The following is an 18,547-nucleotide window of genomic DNA, read 5'->3' as shown; positions in this document are numbered from 1 at the left end:
AACCCATACAGATAATTTCCGATATTACATTTTAAAGCATTTATCGGCCGATAATATCGGACATCCCTAGAGCAGAATAACGAGCAAAATGAATATGCAGAATATCTGCTGATTATCAAAATGCCCACAATACTGGGAGGAGAAGATGCAAATACATTATAAAGCACACGCAATGTGATTGATCAAACTTGATCTCACACTATTCTGTGTCTTTATTTAGGCGCAGCTAAGTCGCACAGCTGTGAGAAAGGAGATGCTCAGACAGAGAATTCTCCATCCTGCATGTGTGTGTCAACATATTTGAACTGTCAGAAATAAATACAAAAATTTGACATATTGTCAATTCAGCAATATCATTTTATAATTGTATAGCTGCATGCTGGGTGACTTAATGGGCTGATTAAAACAAATTCAATTGATGCGTGTTGGTGTCCTATAGTGTTTTTTTTTAATGGCGTTCATTTTTTCACAATATACATATATGAAAAAAACGTATTAAAGTATGCATTTTTTGTGTTTTGTGCGCAGTAGCTGCAGCCTCTCTCTCATGAGCGCATCTGCAACGCACATGATTTTTTTGTAAATGCACTGCAGGACAGCTTGTAATGCCCATAAAAAGTGATACATGTCTGCTGCTTGTTTGAAAACATAGCAAAATGCCACAATTAGGCACATGATAAAATTAAAGTGCAGTAAATGACTGTTTACACAGTTAAAGCTGCGTACTACACGCAACAACCTCATTTAAATAAGGCGTTATGTACCAGTTACGAATAGCACGTGCAATATTATTAGTTGTGACAGTTATATCGCATGCCACACATTCACTAATAGTAAACGCTATTTTATAGATAGCACACGCTGTTTTAGCGCATGGTATTTGGATCGAAGTATATCAGGCCCTAAATCAAGCTCTCCACTAGAGGGAGAGGAGCTCCTTCCCTCTACTTAAGGCAGGGCTGTCCAAACTACGGCGCGCCCAAAGTCTACAATTTGCCCCGCGAGACATCATGAGTTAAAAAGGAATCTTACCCACAGGGAGTTTGCATTTGTTTTAGTAGTTTGACAATTGTTTTGTCGCCATCTAATGTACATCATGAGTAATTCAGGTCAATGACCTTTAATTATAATCTTGAATGAGATTGTGCGCAGCATTTAATTGTATGATCCAATGCAAACAACCTTCCCTAGTCATGGTGCAAAAAAAATCCCACAAACACAAAATGTCAGCAGACATGGTCACACATTACACAATCTGCTCGCTGTACTCTGTGGACATTATAAATAACGTCAAAGCACCATAAAAAAATTTTAAATTACACCCATTTTCCACTACAAAGCATGATGGTAAAAATGCAAAACACTCTCCCCACTTACCCACGTTTGGTGCATTTTAGCTGCTTGATATTTCTGATTGTTTACAAACTTCAAGGAGGACGTCAGGGAAGTAAACAAGGTAGATACATGCTCTTAATATTCAAATATAATAATTATTAATTATATATCCATTATATTAATATAATATCTACACGTATGTAAAGGCAATATAGTTACTTTACATGCAAACGGTCCTCGACCTATTTTTTTTTAGCCAAATCCGGCCCCCAAGTCAAAAAGTTTGGACATCCCTGGCTTATGGCAATGAGGAAACACAAAAAAGGTAAGAAAAAGTATTATTTTCATATAATCTTGGCATGCAGATAATAACAGCGATGTGCAACAAGCAGTGAGGTAAATTCTGCCAAAAGCAGCTTTTTTTATGCAGCCAGTCTGATTTATCCGCGGGTGTGCAGGTGTACCTAATGGTATGACCAACAAATCTATATAACGTTTTTAATAGAAAAGTCCGATAATATCGGCCTGACGATATTATCGCCCGATAAATGCTTAAAATGTAATATTGGAAATTATCGGTATCGGTTTCAAAAAGTAAAATGTATGACTTTTTAAAAACGTCGCTGTGTACATGGACGTAGGGAGAAGTACAGAGCGCCAATAAACCTTAAAGGCACTGCCTTTGCGTGCCGACCCAGTCACATAATATATGCGGCTTTTATACACACACAAGTGAATGCAAGGCATACTTGATCGGCAGCCATACAGGTCACACTGAGGGTGGCCGTATAAACAACTTTAACACTGTTAAAAATATGCGCCACACTGTGAACCCACACCAAACAAGAATGACAAACACATTTCGGGAGAACATCCGCACCGTAGCACAACATAAACACAACAGAACAAATACCCAGAACCCCTTGCAGCACTAACTCTTCCGGGACGCTACAATATACACCCCCGCTACCACCAAACCCCGCCCCCAACCACACACACACACACACACCTCAACACCCCCCCCATCTCCCGAATTAGGAGGTCACAAGGTTGGCAAGTATGCTCTAGTATACTCTGGATTGAAGCTGTGTGCCTTCATTGTTTTTGAGGCATGTTTAAAAATAATGCACTTTTTGAAAGTCAAAGTATAGTATTTCCCATAGTTTTAGTGGGTATCAGGATTATCTCAGGGAGAGCATGTCCCAAATTCCAAGCTGTTTTGAGGCATGTTAAAAAAAATAATGCACTTTGTGACTTCAATAATAAATATGGCAGTGCCATGTTGGCACTTTTTTCCGTAACTGGAGTTGAAGTTGTTCTCTTATTTTGGAAAACCTTGTTTTTGATTGATTGATTGAAACTTGTATTAGTAGATTGCACAGTACAGTACATATTCCGTACAATTGACCACTAAATGGTAACACCCCAATAAGTTTTTCAACTTCTTTAAGTCGGGGTCCACGTTAATCAATTCATGGTAAAGTTACATTGTTTAATGCATCCAGCGGGGCATCACAACAAAATTAGGCATAATAATGTGTTAATTCCACAACTGTATATATTGGTATCGGTTGATATCGGAATCGGTAATTAAGAGTTGGACAATATTGGAATATCGGCAAAAAAGCCATCTGTAGTTTTTGAGTTTAATTTCGACAATGTCTGGAAAAAAAAGTTGTGACGACTTAAAGATCCATCCATTTTCTACCGCTTGTCCCTTTTGGTGTCACGGGGGGTGCTGGAGCCTATCTCAGTTGCATTCGGGCGGAAGGCGGGGTACGCCCTGGACAAGTCGCCACCTCATCGCAGGGCCAACACAGATAGACAGACAACATTCTTAGAGATATGTATTTAAAAAGTGTACATTTTCTAAAAGATGAATTCAATCCTTTTTAAGAGGGTGTTTAATCTGGGAACGCCTCCGCAAGCGGCCAGCTTGCAGACAGACTCAAAAAACGGGTTAAAAAAAGTACCTGTGGAGCAAAATATACGCACAATTTCAACACAAAGCTTGTCCAAAACATGTTTCATACACCACTAGGAAGGGGTTTCAATGTACCATGGGTCCCCTCAAATCCAAAAATGTTCTGATGTGAAATCAGACCACTTATCCATTAGGTCGCACAGATGGCTGAGTCAGCACTTTGACCCTGTTATTACCTACAAGTTGAAGCAAATACCTGAAGACCAGGTGGATGAACCCATGGCTGGATTACTAAAAGACGTGAGTTACATGTTGTATGAGCTAGTATTATTAACATACGTGTTATGTATTGGTCATGTGAAGTATATTTTGTGGTTAACTTCTTTTTACGCTTGCATGGATATGAGGAATGCAATCGTGTTTCTCTAAGCGTTGTCTGTATGGGGGCTTGACCTGGGGCTGTATGATTAGTTACATGGCTAAATCAAAGTTTTATGATGGCGAGAGCCAGCTTTACTGCGGACATGGCATCTGTAAAGCTGAAAGTGTTGGCAAAGGCAGGTATTAAAAATAAGTCCATGTTTACATCCTAATTTCCCATCTTAAAGAGACATCTCTCGAGAAAATTAGAAAAGACTGGGAAGCAGAATTTGGCAAAGTTTTGGATGACAATGACTGGAAATCTGCATGGATACAAATAAATGATAGCACATCTTGTACAAAACTTAATATAATACAGTTTAAGGTTGTCCATCGCACCTATTTTACTAACTCTAAACTTTTCAAAATGTACGCTAATATTGCAGATACATGTAACCATGTAATGTCAATTGACTCCTGCAAACATGACACACATGTTCTGGTCCTGTCCCAGTCTGGAAGCCTATTGAATTCATATTTTTAAACATCTTGCAGATGCAGTAAATTTGAAGTTGACGCCTTGTGCAGAATTGGCTACTTTTGGAATTCCACCAAACTATCAAAAAAATTCAGCCGACTTTTAGTGACAGTGTCGCCTTTGCATCATTACTAGCTCGTAGAAGGATTTTATTGGAGTGGAAATCACAGTTTGCCCCCAAGGCCTCCCTTTGGATTAAGGACCTCATGTTTTTCTTAGATCTAGAGAAAATTAAATATAATCTGAGGGGTACACCAAAACAATTTGACTTGACCTGGGGCTGTATGATTAGTTACATAGCTGAATTAAAGACACTATAGGACAGTGGTCCCAAACCTTTTTGTACTTGCGGACCGGTCAATGCTTGAAAATTTTGCCCACGGACCGGGGGGCGGGGAGAAGGGTAGTAAAAAAAAAAAAAAAAAGTATTTTTTTTTTTGTCATAAAGAAATACAATCATGTGTGCTTACGGACTGTATCCCTGCAGACTGCATTGATTTATATTGATATATAATGTATATATTGTGTTTTTTATGTTGATTTAATAAATTTTTATTTCTTTATTTTTTTTAATTTCTTGTGCGGCCGCGGCCTGGTACCAATCGGTCCACGGACCGGTACCGGGCCGTGGCCCGGTGGTTGGGGACCACTGCTATAGGACACATGTGACACTCACTGTTGACAATGAACCTTTCCACTTCCTTCTATTGAATTGAAAGAGTAAATGAAACCAAATTTCTAGGTATAATGATTGATGATAAATTGAACTGGAAGTCTCATGTAAAAAAAATATACAACATAAAGTAGCAGGAAACACGTCAAAAATGAATAAAGCAAAACATGTTCTAGACCAGTGGTTCTTAACCTTGTTGAAGGTACCGAACCCCACCAGTTTCATATGCATTCACCGAACCCTTCTTTAGTAAAAAATTTTAAAAAAAAATATTTTTTTCCAAATAAAAAAAAAAAGTCATGTTTTTTTTACTGGTGCCCAAAATGAACTGTGCATGAACATCACCTTGTTCAAAGAACAAAACCAACACAGTGCATGAACTCACAACAAATTACACACATTACCATGAATTGATTAACGTGGAGTTGAAAAACGTATTCGGGTGTTACCATTTAGTGGTCAATTGTACGGAATATGTACTGTACTGTGTAAACTGTACTGTTTCATATAATGTATTCTCTTCCTTTGCAATCTGCTAGTAAAAGTTTCAATCGATCAATCAAACAACCTGCAAATCAGATGGAAAATTAGAGGGAACATTGTTTGGGGGTATCCACAATACGCCGATAGAGAGAAGTTTTTATTTACATGATAAGTCGGATGTGTCTTTACCTCCGTGGCGGAGCCTTAGCCGAACCCCTAAGGCCGACTCACCGAACCCCTAGGGTTAGATCGCACCCAGGTCAAGAATCACTGTTCTAGACCAAAAATCACTTCATATTCTCTGCTGCTCGTTAGTGTTACCATATCTGAGTTATTGTGCAGAAATATGGGGAAATAACTACAAAAGTACACTTCATTCATTAACGGTGTTACAAAAAAGATCAGTTAGAATAATACATAATGTTGGATACAGAGAACATACAAACCCTTTATTTATTGAATCAAAAATACTGAAATTCCACGACAGAGTGAATTTGCAAACAGCTAAAATTATACACAAAGCAAAATATAACCTGCTACCCAAGAATATACAACAATTCTTCTCAAAAAAAGAGGAGAAATATAATCTTAGAGAAAAATGTAATTTAAAACATCTGTAGGCACGTACAACACTTAAGACCTTCAGTATATCAGTATGTGGAATTAAATGATGCAAAGCAATCAAACAATGTACTAATATGATCCACTTCAAGAAACTCTTCAAACTTAAAGTGTTTACAAAGTACAAAGAAGAAGAACCATGATAAACAATCTGAATTTATTTCATCCATCCATTCATTTTCAAAATAATCTTAACTCATCTCACCATATGAAATGTAACTTACTTCACCGAGTATTATTTATTTATTTTTTATTGTGATTACTTATGGAGTATATTGTGAATAAATTAAGAACAGGAAGTGAACAAAAGTTTTAGCAACTGTTATGTACAAGAAAAGGGGTAGGATTAAATAAGCTCTGCTTCTTCCTACTCCTTTTCGAACATATTGAAAAGAGAAACTGGAAATTGTGATGTATCATGTTGTATGCTTGCATGTTCGAAAAAATAAACTCAAACTCATTCTATTCTTTTTTTGTTTTTATTCAGTGACGCTTTGTATGTTATTTAATTTTCTATCTGCTTGTGGCAGACCTGGGCATTCTGCGGCCCGCGGGCCGCATCCGGCCCTTTGTGCGTCCCTGTCCGGCCCGCGTGAGGCCAATTATAAATTACAAAATAAATTTAAAAAAGTATCTATGTCGAGTGTGCAATACAACGGTGCTGCTTTTGTTTTGAAAATCGTTATTTGTATTACTTCCGTGTGGATGTATGCGTGATTGTGAGTGAATGTGAACAACTGCAATTACAAAATAAAGTTGAAAAAACATCTATGTCCTGCGCGCAATACAACTGTGCTGCTTTTATTTTGAAAAGTATTATTTATGGGCGTGTGTCCGTGTGTAACCTGCGAGTGAAGGTGCACATGCAGCGACAAGTGATGCACGCTTTACACCCGAGACGCCAAAAAGAGAAAAGTTGATGAGGAATGCCGTGTTTTCAACAACACATGAACTGCAAAGCAACGTCCCCTCACCTAAGGTGCGTGCCTGCGCAATTGCGCACTGCTCAAGCGTCCGCTGCGCGCAGCAAGTATATGCCGCGCACCAAATCAAATCCCATCTGAATTATAAACAAAATAAACATATTTATTCTATGGAATTTTGCAATGCAACTTTGAGTGACAGTGACAACAAGCGGCACTAACGGTGTTCGTCAACACCGTTCAATTGAACGCCGTTCAATTATTGTAACGTCTATCGAGATGCTTCGAGGACAGGAATTATATCGATCACTTTATTGAACAAAACTGTTTATATTCGGACATAACCACACCAAAAACATGAGTAAAACAATTCTATCTCGAAAAACTAGTCATTTTCTGCCGTACAAACCAGGCCAAAACCAACTTGTCATCTGTCACCAACACGCATAGCACTAAACCACTGGTGCGTTTAAGGCCACACAAAAAGTCGGACAACTCAAACACCACACAAAGTTACACTATGACTCCTCAGTCATACGTGTGCTTATTTTACTGTCATTTATTATTAATGTTAATTTATATATATTAGTCATGGAATGCTGTTACACACACTATGTTGAAGTATTACTATTATTATTATTATTATTATTATTTATCTTACGGTATATATCAAAAATAATATTGAGCAAAATTTAATTGAAATATTGTCGATGTGGCCCTCCAGCAGTGCTCGGGTAGCTCATGCGGCCCCCGGTAAAAATTAATTGCCCACCCCTGGCTTGTGGTGAAGAGGTATGCTGTACATTGCCACCCACTGTGACTGAAATGTAGGAAATGTATTAATTTTTTTTTGGGGGGGGGTGTCTGTGTTTCTTAGGACCTGTATTATGATTTCCCTATCAAGTGAATAAATAAATATATACATATATATAAAAAAAAGAAGTCCTTGGATCTGACCTGAGATGGGTCTTACTCGGACTTTGTAGGCCTGAACGGGACTGTCGGCCTCCTTCCATTTCATCTGCAGTCTGTCTTCAGACAGCACCGACAGCTTAAGACGACCTGCACCCAGACATAAAGAAGACAGACGTCCCATTGGAAGGTGCTGCGAGTGCGGTTAAGCAACAGAAATAAACTTCAGAAGCTTTCCTCCGCCTCAAATCCATGTCTTTGTTTCCACATTTGCATGATTTCCGAGCAGGACTTTCCCCAACAAGCAGCATCTTTCATCTTGCTGCTTTCCCCACCCTCTATCCACCCCGACGCCACAGCTGCCTTCCATCCGTCAAAGCACGCCCTGTCCTCCCGTCCCCTCAAGACACAGGAAGAGGATGCTCGCTGGGGCCTGAGAGGTCAAAGGGTGCGACAGAGTTCCTGTGTGTCCGTGTTTTGTGTGTAACATGTGGACGGGTCATGGATGGAGCATGGCGGGACAAAGAAGAGCAGGGAAAAGTCAGCATGTTCTTGGTACTTCTGTGGATACTCTATCATAAATACTACATATAGATACCACAGTACATAGATACTATACCATGGATACTCCATACTGTACATGGATACTATACCATGTGTACCAAAACAGTAGTACCTTAACTTAAGGGCTTAATTGGTTGAGTGATGGAGCTCTTAACTCAAAACACTTGTAACTGAAATCAATGCCCCTCATTGAGATGAACTGCAATCAATTTAGTTGGCCCGAATGCAGCTGAGATAGGCTCCAGCACTCCCCGCGACCCCGAAAGGGACAAGCGGTATGAAATGGATGGATGGATGGTGCTTGGCCCCCCAAAACAGCACCATTTTAACATGTAACATGTATTTTAAAAAGAGAAGCAAACTTTGAGATAAGACATGTACAAAAACAATACAAAAGAATGTACTACTAACAACTACAGTAGTTTTATGAAGTAATGTAATTATAATGTACGGCATTTCCCTAGGAGCACGGACTTCTACAGTATCTCCTTCCAGCTGCTTCTCCGTCAAACACACCATCAGCAGCAGCTTTTCCATATTTTTATGGATAAATGTCAGCCATTTGGATATCATTTTAACGTCCTTGGCTGGCGTTATCGACTCATTCTTCTAGAGCAGGGGTCGGCAACCCGCGGCTCCGGAGCCGCATGCGGCTCTTTGACCACTCTGTTGCGGCTCATCTGCATACTTGCCAACCCTCCCGATTTACCCGGGAAACTTCCGGATTTCAGTGCCTCTCCCTGTAATCGCCAGGGGCAATTATTCTCTGATTTTTACCCTGGCAACTTTAAAAAGGGGATACTTTGAAAACACAGTATTTAGCGCCCTCTACAGCCAACAATATCAACGTGCCAGTCCAGGTACATATTGTATGTAGCCTCTGCTTGCACACGTAGGCATACTTGTTCCACAGCCATACAGGTTACACCGACGGTGGCGATATAAACAACTTTAACACTCTTACTAATATGCGCCACACTGTGAACCCACACCAAACAAAAATGACAAACACATTTCGGGAGAACATCCACACTGTAACACAACATAAACACAACAGAACAAATACCCAGAATCCCATGCATCCCTAACTCTTCCGGGCTACATTATACACCCCCACTACCACCAAACCCTGCCCCCCCCCCAAACCTGCCCCCCACACATCAACCCCCCCCTGCCCCACCCACCCCTTCCCTCCGTGCGTCGGTTGAGGTGGGCGGGGTTTGGTGGTAGCGGGGGTGTATAATGTAGCCCGGAAGAGTTAAGGATGCATAGGATTCTGGGTATTTGTTCTGTTGTGTTTATGTTGTGTTACAGTGCGGATGTTCTCCCGAAATGTGTTTGTCATTCTTGTTTGGTGTGGGTTCACAGTGTGGCGCATATTAGTAAGAGTGTTATAGTTGTTTATATCGCCACCGTCAGTGTAACCTGTATGGCTGTGGACCAAGTATGCCTTGCTGTCGCATACGTGTGCAATCAAAAGCTGCATACAACATGTACCTGGACTGGCATGTTGTCAATGCTGGCTGTAGAGGGCTCTATAATTGTTGTTTGGGTTAAAATCAGCAGACATTCAAGAGAAAAGTGGACTTAAATTTCGGGGATCTCCCGGTATATTAAGATGCGGGCTGCGTGTCTGAGACCCCTGGTTTATACATAGCACAAAGCAAAAAAAAACTTTGTATGCAGTGTTATTTCATTTTAAATTTCAAAAGAGTTTTGTGGCTCCCATTGTTTTCTTTAATTTGTGAAACTGGTCAAAATGGCTCTTTGAGTGGTAAAGGTTGCCGACCCCTGTGCTTCAGTATGGTGCAGACTAGCAGTGATATGCTCAAATTGCTCAGGTTTTTGATGAGTTCTTTCTTTAATTCAATGAATATCATCCACTTCTCAGCACTGTCCCTCACACTTACTTTCTTCCTTCCAATGCTTGGAAAAATAATGTTGATTTCCAGCCATAAAATATTATGCTAGCGAGTACGACCAGATGCTTGTCACTCAAATGTTTGCTGGCAACTTCAAGCATAACAGACCACTCTTGTCTCAAAACACTCTTAAGTTGGGGCACTCTTCAGTTAAGGTACTACTGTACTTTCTCATACTTTGCCCCGAGCTAGATGAACATGTCCATGTATGCACCTATCGTTTCAGCTTTGTAAAAACAAGATAACATGCACGCTTCGCTACACATCTTAAAAATGCAGCCTGAAGCTCTTACAACTGTCAGTCAGACCGTAATAATTTCTGAAAGTTAGCCTAAGATACTTCAGGAAAGCCTGAGAGTTGACCACAAATGACCTCAAAGTTCTGATCCCAAGTCAGACGTCTTGTCCATTCGTCCTCGCAGCGTGCTGAGTCAGCCCAATGACCTCGTCATGATGTCGTGTTTGACAGACTCTACCTTGGCCATGAACTTGCGCTGACAGCAGCAGGACGGCGCACAGGAAATGCAACATGATCCGGTGAAATGATGATGGGAGATGAGGGGACATAATGAGACCTGAAATCATACGGGAAAAAAAATTTACTCTATGGAGGTTGTTTACACACAATGGGCTTATCATAAATATATACTGTATATACAGTACAAGCCAAAAGTTTGGACACACCTTCTCATTCAATGCGTTTTCTTTATTTTCATGACTATTTACCTTGTAGATTGTCACTGAAGGCATCAAAACTATGAATGCACACATGTGGAGTTATGTACTTAACAAAAAAAGTGAAATAACTGAAAACATGTTTTATATTCTAGTTTCTTCAAAATAGCCACCCTTTGCTCTGATTAGGCAAAGGGGCCAACAAGTGCTAAACACCTCTGGGAACTCCTTCAAGACTGTTGGAAAACCATTTCAGGTGACTAGCTCTTGAAGCTCATGGAGAGAATGCCAAGAGTGTGCAAAGCAGTACCGTATTTTTCGGATTATAAATCGCAGTTTTTTTTCATAGTTTGGCCGGGGGTGCAATTTATACTCTGAAGCGACTTATGTATGAAACTATTAACACATTACCGTAAAATATCAAATAAGATAGAAGAGGAAGCGGCGAATTGTCTACCTTTGGAGTTGGCAGAGTTGTTAAGAGACACAGAAGAAGAAGATTTCATGGGATTTAGCGATTAGGAGTGACAGATTGTTTGGTAAACGTATAGCATGTTCTATATGTAATAGTTATTTGAATGACTCTTACCATAATATGTTACGTTAACATACCAGGCACGTTCTCAGTTGGTTATTTATGCGTCATATAACGTACACTTATTCAGCCTGTTGTTCACTATTCTTTATTTATTTTAAATTGCCTTTCAAATGTCTATTCATGGTGTTGGATTTGATCAAATACATTTTCCCAAAAAATGCGATTTATATGTTTTTTCCTTCTTTATTATGCATTTTCGGCCGGTGCGACTTATTCTCCGGAGCGATTTATAATCCGAAAAATACGGTAATCAGAGCAAAGGGTGGCAGTTTTGAAGAAACTAGAATATAAAACATGTTTTCAGTTATTTTACCTTTTTTTGTTAAGTACATAACTCCACACGTCATAGTTTTGATCTACAATCTATAATGTAAATAGTCATGAAAAAAAAAAATCGCATTGAATGAGGAGGTGTGTTCAAACTTTTGGCCTGTACTGTATGTATAATAAATATAAAAAAATTAAATAAATCATTAGAAAATGAATTAGGGCTGCAACGATTACCGGTAATTGATTAAATCAATTTATTTGCTTGAGTAAAGGGATAAGCGGTAGAAAATAGATGGATGGATAGAAAAGCTTCCATTTATATTATGTTGCTTTTATTAATTTCTGCTGTATAACTAATGAAAATTGATCAAATCCGGACCGAATGAAGAACTAGGAACTTTAAATATGCTGGCATAGTTCCTGCACGGCTGCTGTAATGGAGCGCACATGAGAGCGAGGGTGTGCGGGTGCTGTGATCAGTGTGTTTTTCATCATTTATTTCTAAAAATGCGCACATTTTAAAAGTAAGATTTCAAACACTGAACGTTATGGCAAGCGGAACATTTTTTGTTTACTTCAACAATTTCCCCTGAAATACACATTGAGGCTATGAAGTGTGTTTTATCCGATTACTCGATTACCGTATTTTTCGGAGTATAAGTCGCTCCGGAGTATAAGTCGCACCGGCCGAAAATGCATAATAAAGAAGGAAAAAAACATATATAAGTCGCACTGGAGTATAAATCGCATTTTTTGGGGAAATTTATTTGATAAAACCCAACATCAAGAATAGACATTTGAAAGGCAATTTAAAATAAATAAAGAATAGTGAACAACAGGCTGAATAAGTGTACGTTATATGACGCATAAATAACCAACTGAGAACGTGCCTGGTATGTTAAAAGCCTACTGAAATGACATTTTTTTATTCAAACGGGGATAGCAGATCTATTCTATGTGTCATACTTGATCATTTCGCGATATTGCCATATTTTTGCTGAAAGGATTTAGTAGAGAACAACGAGGATAAAGATCGCAACTTTTGGTATCTGACAAAAAAAAGCCTTGCCCCTACCGGAAGTAGCGTGACGTAGTCAGTTGAACATTTCCGCAAAGTTCCCTATTGTTTACAGTGATGGCGGCCAGAAGTGAGAGCGATTCGGACCGAGAAAGCGACGATTTCCCCATTAATTTGAGCGAGTATGAAAGATTTGTGGATGAGGAAAGTGCAAGTGAAGGACTAGTGGGGAGTGGAAGCGATTCAGATAGGGAAGATGCTGTGAGAGCCGGGTGGGACCTGATATTCAGCTGGGAATGACTACAACAGTAAATAAACACAAGACATATATATACTCTATTAGCCACAACACAACCAGGCTTATATTTAATATGCCACAAATTAATCCCGCATAACCAATACCTAGGTGTTTGTTATGCTAGCTCCTAGCTCCTAGCTCCCGTCACAATATAACCCGCCAATACAATTCAAACACCTGCACAACACACACAATCACTCAGCCCAAAGGACCGTTCACCTAACCCAAGGTTCATAAAGCTTATATATTTACCCAAAGTTACGTACATGACACGCACGTACGGGCAAGCGATCAAATGTTTGAAAGCGCAGCTGCGTACTCACGGTACCGTGTCTGCGTCTGTGTATCCAAATCAAAGTAATCCTGGTAAGAGTCTGTTTTGTCCCAGTTCTCTACAGGCGTCTGTGTATCGAAGTCAAAGTCCTCCTGGTAAGAGTCTCTGTTGTCCGAGTTCTTCCATCTTGACTGCATCTTTCAGGAATGTAAACAATGAAACACCGGCTGTGTTGTGTTGCTGACTTCCCTCGCAAAATACTCCGCTTCGCACCGACAACTTTCTTCTTTGCTTGCTCAGCTTCTTTCACCAACACAGATGTCCAGAATACTGTGGAATTATGAGATGAAAACAGAGCTATTTTGTTTTGTATTGGTATATATCTATATCTGTATCATGAATCAATTTAAGTGGACCCCGACTTAAACAAGTTGAAAAACTTTTTCGGGTGTTACCATTTAGTGGTCAATTGTACGGAATATGTACTTCACTGTGCAACCTACTAATAAAAGTCTCAATCAATCAATCAATCAATCAAAAAGCTTCAATGGGGTACCGATACTTCTGTTTCACTGGCTACGTCACGCGCATACGTCATCATCCAAAGGCGTTTTCAACCGGAAGTTTAGCGGGAAATTTAAAATTGCACTTTAAAAGTTAACCCGGCCGTATTGGCATGTGTTGCAATGTTAAGATTTCATCATTGATATATAAACTATCAGACTGCGTGGTCGGTAGTAGTGGGTTTCAGTAGGCATTTAACGTAACATATTATGGTAAGAGTCATTCAAATAACTATAACATATAGAACATGCTATACGTTTACCAAACAATCTGTCACTCCTAATCGCTAAATCCCCTGAAATCTTATACGTCTAGTCTCTTACGTGAATGACCTAAATAATATTATTTTATATTTTACGGTAATGTGTTAATAATTTCACACATAAGTCGCTCCTGAGTATAAATCGCACCCCCGGCCAAACTATAAAAAAAAACTGCGACTTATAGTCCAAAAAATACGGTAATCAAACAAACTAATCAAAACATTGCTCTATTATAAAAAATAATCGACGGCTACAGCCCTAATGTGACTTCAGATCATTACAATGTGCAATTATTAAAAATACATTTACTAAACAAATGGCCTATTACACCAAGATGCTGGCTACTGTGTATTAAACGCGACAAGTTTGTTTTGCTGCCATCTTTCATGCGCTAAACTCAAAGATGTACACAAAATTAACATGTTTGTCAACTATTGTTGACACGTGTGTAAATGCGTGTGTTAGCGAGCACTTCTCCTTTACTGAGATCACCCATCCACCTGATGAGACGGCATGAATATTGCACAGGCGTGCATTTGCTTGGTCACTATAAAAAGTGTAGTTTTCGTCACTTACAGTATATCACACATGATCATAATGTTGAGGGAGCGTGAAATAGGCATGCTGACTGCAGGAACGTCCACAGAAGCTGTTGCCTGGGAAGTCACTTGACTTTACTTCACCTTAAAATCAGACCTGGGCAAATTAAGGCCCGTCGGACATTCTCAAATATTTTTTTTTAGATCTTTAAGATGGAAACTGTAGCTGCCATTAGTGATGTTTTCAAATGACCGTAAGTCTTGAACTATACAAAGTATTTCAGTGGTTGGAATCTGCACTTTTGCATGATATACCAGTGTTTCCCATAAACTGCCAAGATACCTGTGGTGGTGGGGGCGTGGCTATGGGCGTGGCTATAGACGTGGTCACCATGACATCATCGAGTAATTTGCATAATTTACTACAATGATATGATTTTCTCTAAAAAGGCTCAAAAAATGTATACTTACTAATTAATAATAACAGTTTTGTTTTAAACGTCCATCCATCCATCCATCCATTTTACAATATAATTACAACACTTTATGTACATATTTATATACAGATTTGAACAATAAGTTATTCACTGAAATATATTTATTAATTGTGGTTCTTACAAAAAATATATGTTATAAAATATAAAAGCTAAAATGTCTCATAAAGCTCTGCCCCTTTAATTAGTGCATACTAAATAATTTAACTTTAGCCTACTACTACAACCATATTATTTACCAGCAACATAAAGTGAAACAGAGGCAGAGGTGTCCTGCCACAGTCAGTAACAAATAAACAGAAAACAGTAGTGGTGGTAGATAGACACAGAGCTTCATCAAACATCCGATCCACTGAACAAAGAGCTCCAAAAATCTTAAACTTTAGACTGCCATCAGTTTTACTCCCTACACTTAACCATGTGTTTCCTACTGCCTGCAGACTTTGCACCCTTTGTTATATACACATGTTGTGTTTCTAATATAAATACATTTAATAAAGTCAAATACAAATAAGGCAACAAGAGAAGTATCCTACACTTCTCTTTTGTAAAGTAAATCTGAACAGCCGATATGGGCATCTACATCAACTATATGATTTGCCTGAGAAGCTGGAAAGGACAAAAAAAAAAATTTATTTTTATTTTTATTTGTGGCGGACGTAATTCTTTCGTGGCGGGCCGCCACAAATAAATGAATGTGTGGGAAACACTGTATACTAGTTACTATGGTAATCTAATTAGTTACTATGCTAATGTAAGTCACAGTAGCTCAGACAAGGCACCAAGCAGTGTGGGTGGGGAGCGTTTCCACAGAGTGTTTCCAGAGCGCCAAGCTCAGATTTTCACGACAAAGTTCTAAAGCTTAGTGATATATCAGGTATATCAGATTGTAGGTGGGGTTTTTTTACCCTTCCCGTTCATATTTCGCTGTGTTTGTTGCATTTTTGTCGCATTTCGCTTGATTGGAAAATAGGTCGATCGAGAGGGGGTGTGACCTTCGTATGTTGTCAATATTCAGTGTTTTATCGTTCATAGTTAATATTGCAAATCCCACATTCTTTATTTTCATGTACATTCTGGGTGTCTCATTCAGTAAATAAAAATGGTTTAATTCCATAACGTTTTTAGCATTCTCTCAGACATTATTGTGAGTTTTTGTATTAGTGTTCCTAGAAATAGATAGGCTAAACTACTGCAACGCACTTCTTGTCGGGATCCCCAGCAAGAACATCCAGAAGCTGCAGTACATACAGAATAGTGCTGCTAGGATCCTGATGAGAGTGCGGAAATATGACCATATCACACCAATTCTCAAATCCCTTCACTGGCTTCCTGTTCCACTCAGGAATTAATACAAAGTCTCCCCTTAACTCACCAGTGCCTCCATGGAAATGCCCCCCTCTACCTCAAAGAACCACTCACCCCCAAATCCTCCACTCGACACCTCCGCTCCGGACAGGCTAACCTCCTCCAATCTCTGAGGACAAAGCTACGAACAATGGGAGACCGGGCTTTCTGCTCCGCCGCTCCCAGTCTGTTGTACGCTCTCCCTGACCACCTGAGGGCACCACAGACTGTGGATGCTTAAAAACCCTTCTTTTTAAAAAAAGCCTTTTTTTTTTTTAGATATATGCATACTAGTTCTAGCTATTTGGCTGTTCTAGTTTTTATTTTTATTCTCTTTTTCTTTTTTTTAATACACTGTAGCACTTTGAGGTTGTTTACTCAATGTAAAGTGCTTTTTACAAATAAAATCTATTATTATTATTAATTATTATTATTATTATTAGATATACCGGCCCCCGGACACTAAATTTGGCCCCCCGAGTCAAAATAATTGCCCAGGCCTGCTTTAATTCATTCATAATTCATATTGGTATTATTCATGTTGTTATAAAATACCCGTCATGCATGTGAATAATGGATGATTCGGTATAAAAGTCGCCAAAAAGAAAAGTGCCACACGTCTGTCCTTGCTGCTCAGTAGAAATATGGTTATGTTGTCAATAATCATAATAATCATAATAAAAAGCCGTGTCTAAAAAATGTTTTTAACTGCAAACAAATCACCATCATGACATTTATCATCCTTTTCCCGTGGGAAATAGTTCACAGCCCATTCAGACTGCAGGTGCTTTGGTGCTGCTCGCCCATTAGAGAGCCTTTACACAAGTCATGAGACACACACACACACACAGACGCACGCACACACACTCTTGCAGTGTTTGAAAGCGGTAATAAAAGTAACAAGGCAGCACATTCCCATCATCTTCTCATGTTATTGTGCTCGTAAAGAACACGTTTGACATTTAGCATGAGGAGTAGTATGAGTTAATTCCACATAGTTTTCACAAGTGTGTACTTGTTGTGTGTCTGCTTGGCTGTCAGGGCGAGAAAATTCACTTTATGTAATTCGACCTGTTTAATGGTTTGCGGATGCATAAATGTAAATTGCATGCCTTTGCGTACTTACCTTACTTTATTTACTGCAAACGGTAAACAAAACAAAATTGCAATTCTGTAAGCTAACTTGAGTCCAAACAAAATGAATTACAACATTATAGTGTACACTAGAATCATATTTTAAATTGCATGTCTTCATGTAAGGACTTGTTGATCATTTTTTAATAAAGCACTGTAAATAAATGAGCTTCTTTGTAGTCAGCTAATAACAGAATGTGGCGTTGCTCGTGTTGTAATGACGTTAAACGAGCGAACATTTATCTACCAAAGGTATCTGATCGATCACATACCGTCAGGTGAATTCCATGAATGGCCACAGGAGGCGTTGTAGTTCATTTGTAAATTAGCGAGCACTGGCCCAGTAGTACAAAGTTAGCATCAATATTAATTTCCACAGAGTTTGGTGACAATGTGTCTGTAAGTATAAACGCATTTGCTGTTTCATGTCAATTTTGTTCCGTTAAAATCTCATTTGTTCAACGTTTGCCATGCTAATCTTCATTAGCCTGTCAATAGATTTGTCCGTTGTATGTTAGCATCCAGCTAGCGGCATAAGTGCCAGTCTTTATTCAATATGGTTGCATTGCTTTTGCATGTGCACTTCATGTTTATTTGTTAATGTACTTTCCTCTGTGTGCTTACAGTTCCTGTAACTTCATTGTGGAGACTATCAATAAACAACCTCAAGTTGGAAGTTTTTTCATCTCTAATTTGAAGGACTGTTTACCTATCTGTCAGACTAAAATTCAACATTCATGGAGGGCAAAATAATATATGCAATTAAAACAAGGTGTGTATATATATATATATATATATATATATATATATATATATAT

General features: G+C 38.9%; 1 protein-coding gene across 1 annotated transcript in view; it reads right to left on the bottom strand.

Annotated features, from left to right (window-relative positions):
• The window catches only part of LOC133653362 (collagen alpha-1(XX) chain-like), a 95,977-nt gene that overhangs the window by 74,232 nt on the left and 3,198 nt on the right, over positions 1–18,547 (bottom strand). The window contains exons 2-3 of the mRNA XM_062052548.1: positions 10,732–10,830; positions 7,815–7,919 (exon numbers count right to left, since the gene is read on the bottom strand). Coding sequence (XP_061908532.1) covers positions 7,815–7,919; positions 10,732–10,822 — 196 coding nt within the window. The 5' untranslated portion in view covers positions 10,823–10,830. The remainder of the gene's footprint in view (positions 1–7,814; positions 7,920–10,731; positions 10,831–18,547) is intronic.

This window comes from Entelurus aequoreus, linkage group LG07 (genome assembly GCF_033978785.1).
Source record: "Entelurus aequoreus isolate RoL-2023_Sb linkage group LG07, RoL_Eaeq_v1.1, whole genome shotgun sequence".
NCBI classification, from domain to species: Eukaryota; Metazoa; Chordata; class Actinopteri; order Syngnathiformes; family Syngnathidae; genus Entelurus; species Entelurus aequoreus.
The sequence above is the reverse complement of the archived record's forward strand: the minus strand, read 5'-3'. Positions and strand labels throughout refer to the sequence as shown.